This window comes from Scatophagus argus, chromosome 19, assembly GCF_020382885.2.
Source record: "Scatophagus argus isolate fScaArg1 chromosome 19, fScaArg1.pri, whole genome shotgun sequence".
Lineage (NCBI taxonomy): Eukaryota > Metazoa > Chordata > Actinopteri > Scatophagidae > Scatophagus > Scatophagus argus.
In genome coordinates, this window is record NC_058511.1 from 7,819,394 (window position 1) to 7,832,992 (window position 13,599).

The 13,599-nt window shown below is 40.9% G+C and overlaps 1 protein-coding gene and 1 long non-coding RNA gene across 3 annotated transcripts in view; one reads left to right on the forward strand and one right to left on the reverse strand.

Moving 5' to 3' along the window:
* Positions 1-54: 54 nt before the first annotated feature.
* LOC124050797 overlaps positions 55-13,599 on the reverse strand; it is a 31,510-nt gene continuing 17,965 nt past the window's right edge. Inside the window, exons 2-3 of the long non-coding RNA XR_006841688.1 lie at positions 952-1,104; positions 55-185 (exon numbers count right to left, since the gene is read on the reverse strand). This is a non-coding gene — a long non-coding RNA (uncharacterized LOC124050797). The remainder of the gene's footprint in view (positions 186-951; positions 1,105-13,599) is intronic.
* Positions 1,521-13,599, forward strand: part of otofa (otoferlin a) — a 69,054-nt gene continuing 56,975 nt past the window's right edge. For both annotated transcript variants that reach the window (XM_046373639.1, XM_046373640.1), the window contains exons 1-2: positions 1,521-1,952; positions 7,729-7,787. In XM_046373639.1, the coding sequence (XP_046229595.1) occupies positions 1,871-1,952; positions 7,729-7,787 (141 nt within the window). In that variant the 5' untranslated portion in view covers positions 1,521-1,870. The remainder of the gene's footprint in view (positions 1,953-7,728; positions 7,788-13,599) is intronic.

Genomic DNA, 13,599 nt, shown 5'->3' on the forward strand with positions numbered 1-13,599 from the left:
TTACATTAAGCTGCTAGGCAAAGCAGTGGTGAACATCTCACCTTGTTTAAAGTCACTCGTTAACATGCTTTCAGGCTTTTACATCTCTTGGTGCTACTCCTTCGGGGTATCTCTTATACAAAGGTGATGAATTATTGAACCAGCTATCTCATTCTACTATTTTCTTTGTATCTTCCTCTGGCCTTCTGGTAGAGTTGAGGGAAAGAAAAATAACAGAATTATCAGTCTGACATGAACTATAAATGGAGTAGTTCAGTAAACACTAAGCGTGGTGAGAAGATTTGTCATTGACATTCTTTAGATATACTCTCAGTTACTTTCATGAGGGTTATAACATTTAGTTTTTGCTGAAACTGTTCTGGAGAGGCTTTGATTCAACTGTGTGACCACTTTAGAGGCACATTTATCTCACTGAGGCTTGGCAAAATAATAGAAACATCTGCTTTTTACATAGATTTTTCTTTACATTTGAACCCAGCCTAACGTGGCTCTGTTGCTGAAAATGCATGTCAAAGTGTCAGACTGCACTACACTATCACACAGTATGTTTCCTTCTGTCCTGTCAGCTCCAGACCCTGGCAGGAGCAACATGCTGTGCTGATAATCTGAGTGTGTCCCTGTGCCAGCCAGGATGTTGAGCACCTGAAACATCACAGTGCAGTCAGATGGATTCCTGCTGTCAGTGACACTGTGATACTCCTGGAAAACAGCATTTCCCATGAAACTCTGCTATGAGGGGATAGTCATGCAGATTTGCATGCATAGTTATTTCTCAATCTACAATAATCCTTAAAAATGTTACGCGTTGCATGAGAGGCAAGTTTGGTCTCTTTCCTTTTGTGTCATTGTAGTAACAACTGGTGAACCAGTGAGGTATCCTTCATTCTCCTCCTGGGGAGCCTCCTCAGGTACCTGGACTCTGTTCTGAAATCTCTTGGCACAGCTGCTTACCTGCTGGTGTTAGATGGATTAGAGAGCCTCAGCCAGCAGGAAAAATGTGGCTTCTGTTGGTTGTTACCATGAAGGGGGACCACTGCCCAGCACCAGACAGCAGCCACATCACCTTATTCATCCTCATCCCACTGCAAAGTGGAAAAAAGACACCTGGCAAGTGAAGAAAGAATAAGATTTAATCCTACACTACAGTAGGTTTACAGTAATTTCTTTTCTTTGTAGCAACATGAAATGAGACATGCCTGAGACATCTTGCATGAAAAAGGACATTTGTATTTATCAATATACTGCATATAAAATTTAAATCTCTTTTCAAAATGACGATTAAAATGACACCAACTTTTTGACCGAGTCTATCCTATGAATCAGCTGTACAATAGCTGAATATTTATAAAACAAAAATAAAAATCTTGTTCAAGTCGGCACTGAACGCATGAATAAATCTCAAATATGTTAAGGTACACAGTCTACAGAGGATATTTATTCACTGGAAAAGAAAAAAAAACACGGTAAAAAAAAAACCCTGGACTCGACTGATGTGATCTACAATTATAGCATCACCATCCCCACGCTGAAGCTGAAGCCCACCCCCCGCCCTTCCTGCACGACGGGCAGAGTAAAACCAAGTGCCATCCAGGAGATGCGCGACAGACCGAGCAGCCACTGCAAGGAGCGAGAGAAAACATCAGCTGGAGCCTCTTATTAACTCATTGTTTTTGTTTCTGTCGGGTTGAAAAAAAAGAAAAACCTCACATACCCACAAACTATTCCACATGCTGTCCGTACGGAAAAGGATTTTTGTGTCCGGACGCAAGGAGAGGCTCACCTAAAGATCATCACACACAGATTGCACCAGACCGGTTCAAGTTTTTAATCTGTGCGGAGCAAAATTGCTCCCCTTAACCAGTGTGGACCAATGATGGCTTTCATGGTTCACCTGAAGACGGTCGCTCACCTTCGTGGGAAAGGTGACCGGATCGCCAAAGTTACATTCAGAGGTAGGACATTTTTAACTGCAGCTCCTCTGCGTTACAGTCTGGCTGTACTGAAACTGAATCATCCTGTGCCCTGATTTGAATTATGTTAGAAGGGAGATAATCAGCGATCCCAGCTGCGTAAAAAGTTGGGGAACCCCTCCTGGATCAGTGGTCAACGGAGACGCGCTGCGTGCGCTCTGATGTTCCACTGCGCTTTTTGATTTCTTTGTTTGTTTGTTTTTTCCAGAAAAATCCAAGGAAGAAAACAGGACAAATACTCTTAAAACAAAGTAGATAATTAGGAACACAGTTATTAGCTTTTACAACAATGTGAAAGGTTATTACATAAAAATTCAAATAATTATGCACTTGTTATATAACCATGTGGGATATTGTTCCAGACTCACGTAATGTTTACTTTAACAGGTTCTCACATCTGTTTATGAATGAATGTTTAAATTCCTGCTAATGATGGTCAATAATGTATGTTATCCTATTATGTCCAGTGTTGTCCTGCTGTCAGGACAGGGACATATCAATCATTTATAACAGCTGCAAAAAGAAAAGGTCATGTGTAAAAAGCAAAGGGTCTGCTGTCCCTGGGAGTACAGAGACATCTCATTATGGTTTTCATTTGATGCTTTCATGGGTCGTTTATTTTACTCATAAAGCAATGAAGGCAAGAGGCCAGTGGGCTGCAATTGATTGAGCTGATGGTATTGATTACCAAAGAGGGTATTAAAGGTGGGGGTGTGGGAGTCACTTTTATTGTACCTTAGAGGTAATTGCCACTCCTCTTGTTCTCTGGCATTGTAAAGCTCCTACAGGATCATTATCCAAACACCTGAGCCACTCCGTCTCTCCTGCTGTTCACTGGAGGGACATTAGGAGGGAGTTCAGTAGATTCATTCATCAGTCTCATGTCTCTTTGTGTTTGTGTGAAAGTGTGTGTGTGTGTGATAAAGAGAGAGAGAGGAACAGCATTTTAGACAGCGATCAGTCCACTCTCTGAGAGATGACAGCTTTTCAGTCCCCAGCTGATCTCTGATTAGACTCATCCTGTCAGCATCAGGATTGTGTTGTGTTGCATGCCCTCCACATCCTCTTCCTCCCACCACTTCTCTGTGACTGCGTGTTGTGCTCTGCGCCGCAGTGAATTCACCAGAGTGCTGATAGTACACGAACCTTGTCATCCAAGTCAACAATTATATCGTCTACTCCTTGTCCCCCTATGGTCCAACTGTCAGAGTAGGAGCTGATCTGTTTGTAATTCAAATAGCTGAAGCAAAGATGGTTGTGTGTGTATGTTGTGCCTTTTTTAACCTCAATTTCCATCCTATAGTATCTGATTCAGTCAGAGCTGTTCTGAATCCTGACCAGTTGGAGACACATGGGACTTAAACTGGTTTTCAATTATGTCTGGTTCTGTATATTCTTTTTAAAAGAAAAAGCAGAGGTGCACATCCAGTCTTTTTTCCTCCCCTCACACGACACTTGGGACATGCCAGCATCTTAAAAAAAAAAAGAAAAAAAAAGAAAAAAGGTTTTCAACATTTGTAAACAGTAGCTGTTACACTGTGTTCTGTGATCCATCAGATTACATGACCTGAATAGGAATTTCAGCTGTATTGTCACTGTTATTTGTTTATTTTATCATACTTTATCACATGTTTTAATATACATTACCAAAAATGGTGCCCCATAGTATTTAGACAAGGTCACAACTTTTGCTAGTTGTTATCCAAAAAACTGTGATCCACATGTTTTTAGACATTAGTTACAGAGATATTTAGATATTTGTTTAAAAGCCATGACAGCACAGAACTTAAGTATGAAGATGGGCCAGGTTCATAGAGGTAACCAAGAGTTTTTCCCAAAGACAGGCTGATGAGGCAGAAGGCAGAACTGTGGCTGATGATACAAAGAAATGGCAATGAGTTCCTCACACCTTCAACTGATCGTTTCCATCACTTTGTTGATAAAGCTCATTCACAGTTCATCACAGACTCAGATGCATACGAGTCCCAAACTGCACAGCAAGCAGGTCGTCAAGTCTGGACTTTGCTTAGAGATAAGATCATTTCCACGTCAAAGTAAGGTTTTATAAATAACTACCTGTACATGGTTTTCTGCTCAAGTCATACTTAAGATCAAACTGATCGCCCATTTATACATGAGGCCTCTGTCGGCTCTGGCACAAGTTCTTAAGGGTCTTCATAAATATTTTTTAAAAACATAACTGAATTGCTTTGTTTTTATTGCTACCCTGAGGCGTTGTTCTTTCTCTGGTGTACTAATATGTCTCCAAAATGGGGCTCTGTTTATCATGTTTGTCTGACTATGATATCTGTGTTACTTTTTAAAGATTTCTTTATTTAACAAGAGATTGTGCTCAAAACTGGAAGGCACAAGGTTTAATTAAAAAGGAAAGTAAGAAATCTCTTCATCTGAGTGGCCACTTGTAAAGTGTGGGCTATGCATTTTGAAATTTATGAGTCATTAGATAACGAAAAGCAGAGAATCACAGGAAAGGTGGGCGAGAGAGAGCAGCACAACAACAGACATGAGGTGGGATCAAACCCATCGCGCACTGAATCACTGCAGCGTCCTCCATATGATTAGTTTCATTCCAAGCAAAACTGTTGAGTAATCGCTCAGTATGAAAAATGAAAAACTGATTATTTGTCAGTTAAAAGGCTAAAGGAGGCTGATTAGTCCTCATTAGTAACTGTTTAAATCATTTTAAAGCAACACTGCGTGACTTTAAAAATGATTCCGGAGAAATATAGCTGATCGTTCAGGCTCAGTGGATCAGGCATAACACCAACCCAAAGAATGAGAATGAAACTCAGCAGCCTCTTTCAGTCTATCTTTTCTTCTCTCTTGCTATAGATCAGAAATCATCTCAATTCATCATATGTCCATCTCTCTTCTTTTCTCTTCCCTCAGTTGGGTTTAAAGACATAATAATATGTTTTTGTTGTTGATAGCATGTATCAACTTTATCAACTGTGTGGAGGTTCTTCTTCTTCTTCTTCTCACAGTATCGTCAGTCTTGCGTCCCCAGTCTCTTCAGTTGTTGTGGGTCTTTGAGTCATGCTTTTCCCTGCAGACTTTCAGTACAGCTTCCTGAGTGCTTTCTGCTCAAACAAGTTCCTGTCTGGAGAGGAAGGGGTCTGCCAGGAAGCCCCAGCACCCCACCCCCACAGAGGCTGGGTGGGGGTGAGGTACCTCTCAGGGGAAAACACCTAAAGTGGTGTCTAACAATACAAGTAATCCAGAGTCAAACCTCTTCGGTATTCAGAGGAAATTAAAGTCATAAATGGCAGAATCACTTGCATTCAAGGCATCACATAAAAAGGCAAAATAGAAGACTGTAGAGTTCCCAGTCCTGTCAGGCTTCAGCTGGTTTAATATTATCTGGTACCTTGGAAAATGAATAAAATCTTCAAAAGGCGACTCTTCAAAACTTAATTGATTTTGTGACAAGTCTTTGATGAATCCTTGCTGTTATCTGCAGCTCTTGGCGTTATCAGTGAGTGACACTCGAGCTCTCGTTGCTTATAGGCTGGAACTCTGCACTGTAGCCTGCGGGATCGTACCCTCACATGTGGAATTAATTTGGAAATAAAAAATGCAGTTTAGAAATTCCTGCCTTTAAGACTTTCGACTACAGCGCTTCTCTTTCATCCCAACTCTCTTTTACTGTGTGTCATCTAAACTAAGCCACTGTTTAGCAGTCTTCAGTACACACATCATTTAAATGTCTTTTTTTAACTGTTGCACATTGATACAGTCTGTTTACGTCCTCTGCTGGGGCAGACATTTACTGTATGTTCCAATGTTAATTGTGGTATCTGTTAGGATGCACACCATCTTGCATTTGGCTCATGAATTGGATAGGAAATAAGAGTAAATTAAATCACAGTATGGAGCAACAAAGATGAGATGCTCAGAGGCATAGAGGGAGGGTGGTTACAGTCCAAACATTAGCCACATCCACAAAGTGCTTTCCACCTTTCCAGTTTTTCTGTTCACTCAGTCCAGGTAAAACCGAGTCACAGTGTTCTCCATCCTCTCCCTCCTTTTCATCTCAGTCTGTCTGCTCGAAACCAAATTGCACTCTCCATCCCTTCCCCTTCCTCCATCACACGATTCTTTCAATGTCTCCCCGTATTCTGCTCTCCCTCGCTTTTATTCCTCACTGTTTCCACCCAAGGCCAAAAGGCAACCTGATTAAGAGAATGTTGTTTTAGTTTGGTGTGGAGCACCTTACATAAGATTCACATGATCTGCTTTTCTAAACCCACGTCTCAGTTAGATGGAAAACGCTGGTATGACGACGATGCCTCTGTTTTGAATAATGTAGGAGGGACATTGTGTCTCTACCTCTCTGACACTTAAGTGGTGTTTATTTTCTAAAAATGATTTCAGAGGATCTTGTTGAGTGGGCAATGATGGGCAAGAGAGATGGAAGCGCTTGTGATAATGTATGAACTATGGAGTCAAAATGGGCTAATTGTATTGGCACAATTATACCGAAAAGGTTGTATGAAGCATAATATATTTTCAGTTCTACATCTTTTTCTAAACTCAGAGATCGTGAAGGCGTGATGATAACACATTGGAGCAGGCAGAATCTCTTCATTTCCATTCAAACTTATTCTTACAGCCGAAGTAACAGTGGCTGTAATTAACTTTGTAGGCCCACGTGCACGTGTATGCACAGTCACATATAAACAAAAATGAGTGTCGGTGGACATCAGCTGTCCACACGCACCCAAACAAACATCTACACCTGCACAAAGCCTCAGATGCACAAAGCAAACTACCGCAACAAAGCAGAATACACACAGCAGCCCGGCACCATTCATGAGCATAACAGGTGAACACAGGCTGCAGCACGCATGAGTGAGTCAGGTTACACATGCTGTGAATGGCTCTCTGCCCCGTGAATAACCCTGAATACACACTACACCACCAGAGTATTGTTTTCACAATCATTTAAGGAGATCGCGTGGAAGTTCTGCACAATTTCTTCGATTTAAATTGAATTTTTTTATGTTATTTTGATTCTGCTTTTTCCCCTCCTTTCCGTTTGTTTGCTTGTCTGTTTTTATCCTGTCACATGGTGAGTCATGTTGTGTATTAGCCGTTTAATTGTCCGCATTTCTGCTCCGCTTCCTGAGGCTCCGCACAGCCTGTCTCACTTGTGTTTTTCCAGGTACTTAAGGCATTAATTTGTCTTTTCACCGGCATTAAATGTGACTAATGTAAACAGGTTTTAGACAGTAATGGGAATGTTTAATGATGATAAATGTACCTTAATGTAACAATACATACACATATCAAAGTGGTAACTGACAGATAGCTGACAGATAGGAAGAATCTTATATAATTTACAATGGAAAAATACTCTATTACAAGTAATATTCAAAATACTATCCTTTCTTCAATAATAATATTCCATTAATAGACAGTGAAATATTGATTAATATTTCCTTATAACATCTCCTACAGTTATATCATCTGAGAAGTTCATAAGGAAATGTGACTATAAGAGCTCATAGACATGTAAAATGTGACGTTGCCTTTATTTGTAAGGGTCTTAAGCCAAAAACAAGCTAATATAATGTATTTCAAAAGGTCTGATGTAAAAAAAAAAAAAATATATTATGGATAAATTATATAAATTGCACACAGTGTGTATCCACCCATTCAAACTGAAATGACTAACAGCTACAGTGTCAATACTGAACAAACTGTTTTTAACCTGTAATATCCCCTCACCTTCCAGGTCTGTCCTTCTACAGCCGTGTTGCGGAGAACTGTGAGGAGGTGGCCCACTTTAATGAGGTCAGTGTCTTCATTTCCTTTGTCATATACTAACCCACCATGATAATGACCAATCAGCAATTATCTCTTCACTTAATAGAAACCACAACCTTCCCGTCTCCACTGCAGATAGCCGTGCTACAGGTTTCGTTAATGAACCTGGTGGTAAGTCAACATTTAGTAGGCATTGTGTAGATAATAGGGGTTCATTTGTGAACTTTGATAAACACTGCGTTGGTTCCTTTCAATGTATATCCACTCTTAGATTCAAGTGATGACATCAATACAACTCACACTAAAACAGCATGTATTATTAGACATAAGTCATTACATGGAGTTGGGGTTGGCCCATTCATGCAGTGGAGTGTGTATGGGGTCAGGCACTGACTCACGGTCACCGTTCCAGTTCTTCAAAGGGGTGTTCGATGGGGTTGTGGTTGTGGACCTTGCTTTGTGCAATGTGGGGCAGTTATACTAGGGTGGAGGGAGGCCTTGCCCAGGCTGTTGCTGGAGGGTTGGAGGCATAGCATTGTCCATCATGTCTGGATATGCTGAAGCATTAATATTTCCCTTCACTGGAAGTAAGAGGCCCAACCCCTGAAAAACAGCCCAATACCATGCATGAATTCAATAGCAAAGAGGTGTGTCCAAGTACTTTTGTCTACTAGACACATATCCACACAAACCCAGGACCATCACGCAGGGAGGCAACAGTGTTACAGCTAAGCCAGCTAAAGATTATGTCTCATCACCTAATGTTCAAATGCAAAAACTTTACTGTTTCTCACTTGCAAATGAGCAGTGAAATACCATCTATCTGCAAATGGCCTGTCAGAGTCTGAGAAGTGAGGTAGAGATAGTGGCCTCCACCCATGCATGGCACTGAACACTTGTGCTGTCATAATTAAACTGGACACTCCACTGCTGTAGTGAGGAAGAGCTGGTCCCCTAAGAAGCTCTTCTGTCTGGACTAAAAGTTCTTTTAACTTGAAAAATAAAGTTTAGTGACTTTGAACTCTGCCATAGCAGAAACCTGAGGAAGCAATGCAGGACCTTAAGGATTTCACTGGAGCCCTCTGGTGCTGTGAGGTCAGGCTCTTTGTACGATGGCTCCTGAGGGATTCTGGGAAAATGTTCCCAGTATGAATCCTGCAGGCTCCTGTCACACTGAGACACCAACATTATAACGGATTCAAATGCAAAGAGTCACATAAAGCGAGGATATGAAATAGGAGTGGGGGCTGAGGGATCAAGAGAGAAGTGTTGGAGGACAGACATACAGAGGGGAGGCCACAAAGACAGAACAGAGGTAGGGGGATGAAGTCAGGGTTGAAATAAGAAATTCAAAATAAAGGAAGCCTCAGACACATGCAGTACCTTCCCAGGGGATATTTTACTACAATTCTTTCTCTCCAAGCTGCTTGCTTTTACAAAGAAAAACATTTTCCCTTTGATGGGCTCACAAGCAGAAGGCTGCTTCCTTTGCTGATAACCAGAGCCGTTGTTTTCACTCTAATCAGGAAAATGGCTAAATGACTCTACACATTTGGCCCTTTGCAACGTCATGCACACACACACACATCCCCACTTACACACATACATAGTCTGTGCAAGAAAGAATGATGGTTTTTGTGGGTTAAATATAAGAACAAAAAGTAGACAAAGGGGAGAAATGTGTCAGAACTGTTATTATAATGGTGCACTATATTACTGATATATACTGGTAACTGGTGTAGTACTGAGTTGCTGGCACTGATTTCTTATGACAGCCTCACTCGATGCTCCCGTCTCGGCCCCTTAATGCTGGGGAGGTCGTTAGCATCACTCAGCATCAATAAAGTGTCCAGGCTTTCCTTGGGACAACTTGTGCTTCCAGTAGTTCCTGCATCTCTTTATATTTGTGTGTGTGTGTGTGTATGTGCTGCTGGTGCCCAGGCATGCAGTTTCTCTAGCCAACCCTGCCCCCATAACAAACACATGAGCAATTCCTCATCACATCCTCCTCATCTGACATCTTCATCCTCAGCACAGGAATGTTTGCATGGCTCAGTAAGCTCACTCCAGCCCCTGGAGTTGAGGGCCATTAGCATAGTGTTGTGTGTCTTGTTGCTTTATGCATGGACTAGCAGGACTCCTTTGAACTAGTATGCGGATAGACTGGATGGGGAATCTGTATTCATTATTCATTCCATGGTGGGAGCTGGCTTTTAGCTGCAGTACACCAGGGCTTCCCCTTCACGAGTTAGACATAACTGGAGCAACAAACAGAAAACCCTGCCAGTACTGTATGTGGCCACAGGGTTCACTGAGTACCGGACAGCTACAGTACTGCACACTGTGTGTGCAAGAATCTGATTAGGAACGTGTGTTTGTGTAGTTTACAAAGAAGATGTCAAGAGATTTGAACTGTGCAGACAAGGCAGGAGGAATTATTATGCAAACATAATGAATGCAAGAATATTTCTTTTCCTCCATAGCTTCCAGCTGCTACAGCGACAGCCCTACAGTGTGCTAAGTGCACAGTCTGACTTTTTAATGAGAGTTGTGCCATTATGCACCATAAAATTCTGAAGCCTTTTTCATTTTAGGTGTATTAATAGCAAACTTAACTGCTTTAAACTTACAAATTATGTTTGTATACCACGACATGTAGTTAAAAGTATACTGCGCAAGTTCTGAATTACAGTTCTATAACAACTCATGATGAACAGCTTTTAAAGGGGAAACTGTCTTCTCTCTTGTCATAACTTGGCACCTACATTACCCACAATGCTACCTGAGCAGTGACAGCTGAGATGGGAGATTTAGTCATGTTATGCTTGCAGCTGTTAGCCACAAGGCACAAGTCTGGTAAGATCAGCTCTTTCGAACTCCACACCCCCAGACTTTTTTCATTTTCAAATGTGCAGTCCTCAGCCCCAACACTTGACATCACTTGAGGCAGTTTATTAAACTTGCTGCACAGCTCCCTGTGGAGCCAAAGAGGTTTTAAACAGGCATTTAAAAATAAATAAAACATATACAGTTATACTCTCAAGACCTGTAAACAAAAAGCTCATGTTTACATACTCACAGGTCTTCAAGATCATGCAGCGTTATGGTTGTGTTATGTTAACACTGACTTCAGGCACGAGACATGGTATGTTTACTTTATCAACATGTCTACAAACTATTATCTAATCCTAAACAAAGTACCTTTGTTGCCTAAATCAAATTACCAGGGGTACTCGAGATATAACCTGGGATAGAGCATCCAGGTCCTCTGCTTTTAAGGACAACCATCCACCTCAAAATGCTTGGTATGACTTACTTTTGTCTATGAAAAAAAAAAAAAAAACAAAACAGAATTTTCTTGGTAAGAAACATTCTCCAGGCTGTAATTACGATTCCAGACAAAACGTTAAAAAATAGATTTGTTTCTAGGAAACAGTTTGCTGTTTTAGTAATCATTCTGTTGCTGCACTGTTGATGTTCCTGCAGTACTTCACCACTCACAGCCTCAGTAAGACCAGGAGTCTGAACTCAAGGGCGTGCTGTGGCTGACCACAGAGAATAGGAAGAGACCACAGTGAGGTCACGTCCAGAAAACTTCCCTTGGTAATCAGGTTTGGGAAGTTAGTGGGCTTGAGTAAGGCCCATTTGTTATTTGAGAACATATCACTCACAGGGTGAGGTTTTTAAACTAATGTACATCACATTCAGTAGTGCAGGATTCATATCATCTGAACCATTGGAGAATAAAAGACTTTTAAAACATAACTTCATGCATTAGATCCATCTCTGGAGGTCTGGAGGTACTGACCACTGGACCAACAGTAAGGAGCAGTTGCCTCTCGACTCGACACGAGCTGGAATATTACTGATGCTAAAAATAGGTTGAATTTCACCACTTTTTAAGATTCAGGGCTGCCTTAGGGAGGTGCTTTCCCATTTCTGAGTACACTGAATAAATGATGATCTATGCAGAATTTGTTTGCTGCCCACACAGAGTCGGAGGGAAGCCGAAATTAAAGCACAGTATAACCTACAGTTGGCATACTCTTTGCATAGAACCTAATTTGTATAGTTTTTGTTTTTAGTTTGTTTTTAGTTTTAGAATGACAAAACAGAAGAATTAAACAAGTGTGCTTGTGTGCACAGACAGAGATGTATAACAAAAACATCATTTCTGCCAAGAACGCTATATTTTCACTTTGTTATGCAAGCCCTTAGGACTAAAAAACATAACAACCCACTTCTCTTTTGCTGTTCCAGTGTCTATTCACGTGCATCAGCTTGTAACTCCCCCGTTTAAAGAATTTCCTCTCAAGAGTGACACGGCACCAAACACAGACACACAAATTTAACTGTAGCAACCCACTGGAAATGTTCATTTATTACTGAATGTCTGGACATGTAAGAACAAAACAAGCACAAGTCGTTGACTAACTCAATAAGTGGTTTGTTCATTTGAAGCAACTCAATGAGGGACAGAATTAATTGCATATAATGTTCTCAGTCTAGTATGATATCATGCTAACATGTCCTAATTTGCATTAAAGCTCATCAGTTTATAGACCACACAGCAACATACTAGACTCATTTTGACCTGATGATGTGAAGGGATCACCAACCAAGTCATCCTAGACACCATAAATGTCTGTGCAAAAGTTCAAGGCAGTTTGTTCAATAGTCTGTGACATTTTGCCGTCTAGAACAAGTGACTGATTAATTATTCCGCTGAACAACTCATGCAACATCTTATGTTAATTTCTTGAGGTCCACTTGCCGAAAAGGTGACAATAGCTATGATTAAAAGGTACTGTAGTGAGCTGTATGCCTATATTACCGTTAACAGTTTGGAGATATGCTTGTATTGAGGACAGGGTTAAAGCAGCTTCATGCTAACAACTCTTATCATCCTTGTTCAGGCAATTGCATGTCCTCCATCAATACTATTTTTAATTAAGAAATACAATCACCCCTATCTTGGGCTCTTTTTCTTTAGCCATTTGTGATCCAACACATTTGGATAAAAAAAAAAGCACCAGATGAACAAAAGGCAGAACTTCTATTGTTGAAAAGAACAAAAGAAAAAGCCTTCTCAGCATAAAAGTTTTTAAACTGGGAGGTGAGTGCCATCACCCAGAACAATGTTGTCTATTCTCAAGGAGTTGTGGAGCAGCTTACTTGACAAATGCACCATTCATTATCTCTGCACCATCTGTTCTTCTGCAGCAGAAACGGGGGAATTAACTGCAGTTTTATTAAAGTCCGGCATGAAATGGGACGAGACTCCATTGGGTTAACTGGTTAAAGAGCCTGGAACCTGTCCAAGCTGCCACTCAATTACAAGAGAGGAGAAAGAGTGTCTTTGCAAACTGAGTTATACAGTTTGATTTAACTGCTCTTACATAAAAAGAGACTCACTTTTTTGATTGATTAAATTTGATGAAACGTTGTCAGTCTCTACCGTTTAACATTTTCTCCCATGGTGCCAGTGCATTGATTTTGACAACATAAAAGAACAGCATCACCAACTAGTGCTTGTTGCTGCCACAGCCTTTAATAATTTAATTTAATAATCTAATTTACAATACATGTATTGTAAATTAGACTGAGATGAATGCAGACACATTGGAGCAGGCAGATAAAGTGACATCTGAGAAACAGAGCGAGGATGGAAATGAGAAAAGGGATAGATAGACATTCCAGTTGGAGAAAGAATAACGCCATCAAGTCGAGTGGGCATGCAGCGATGTCAGTGAATTGAGCACGATCGAGTTTCTCAGCAGAAGCAGCTTATCAGTGATGCCGTTTCATCGAGACTGCCGGACACGCATGGTGTATGTGT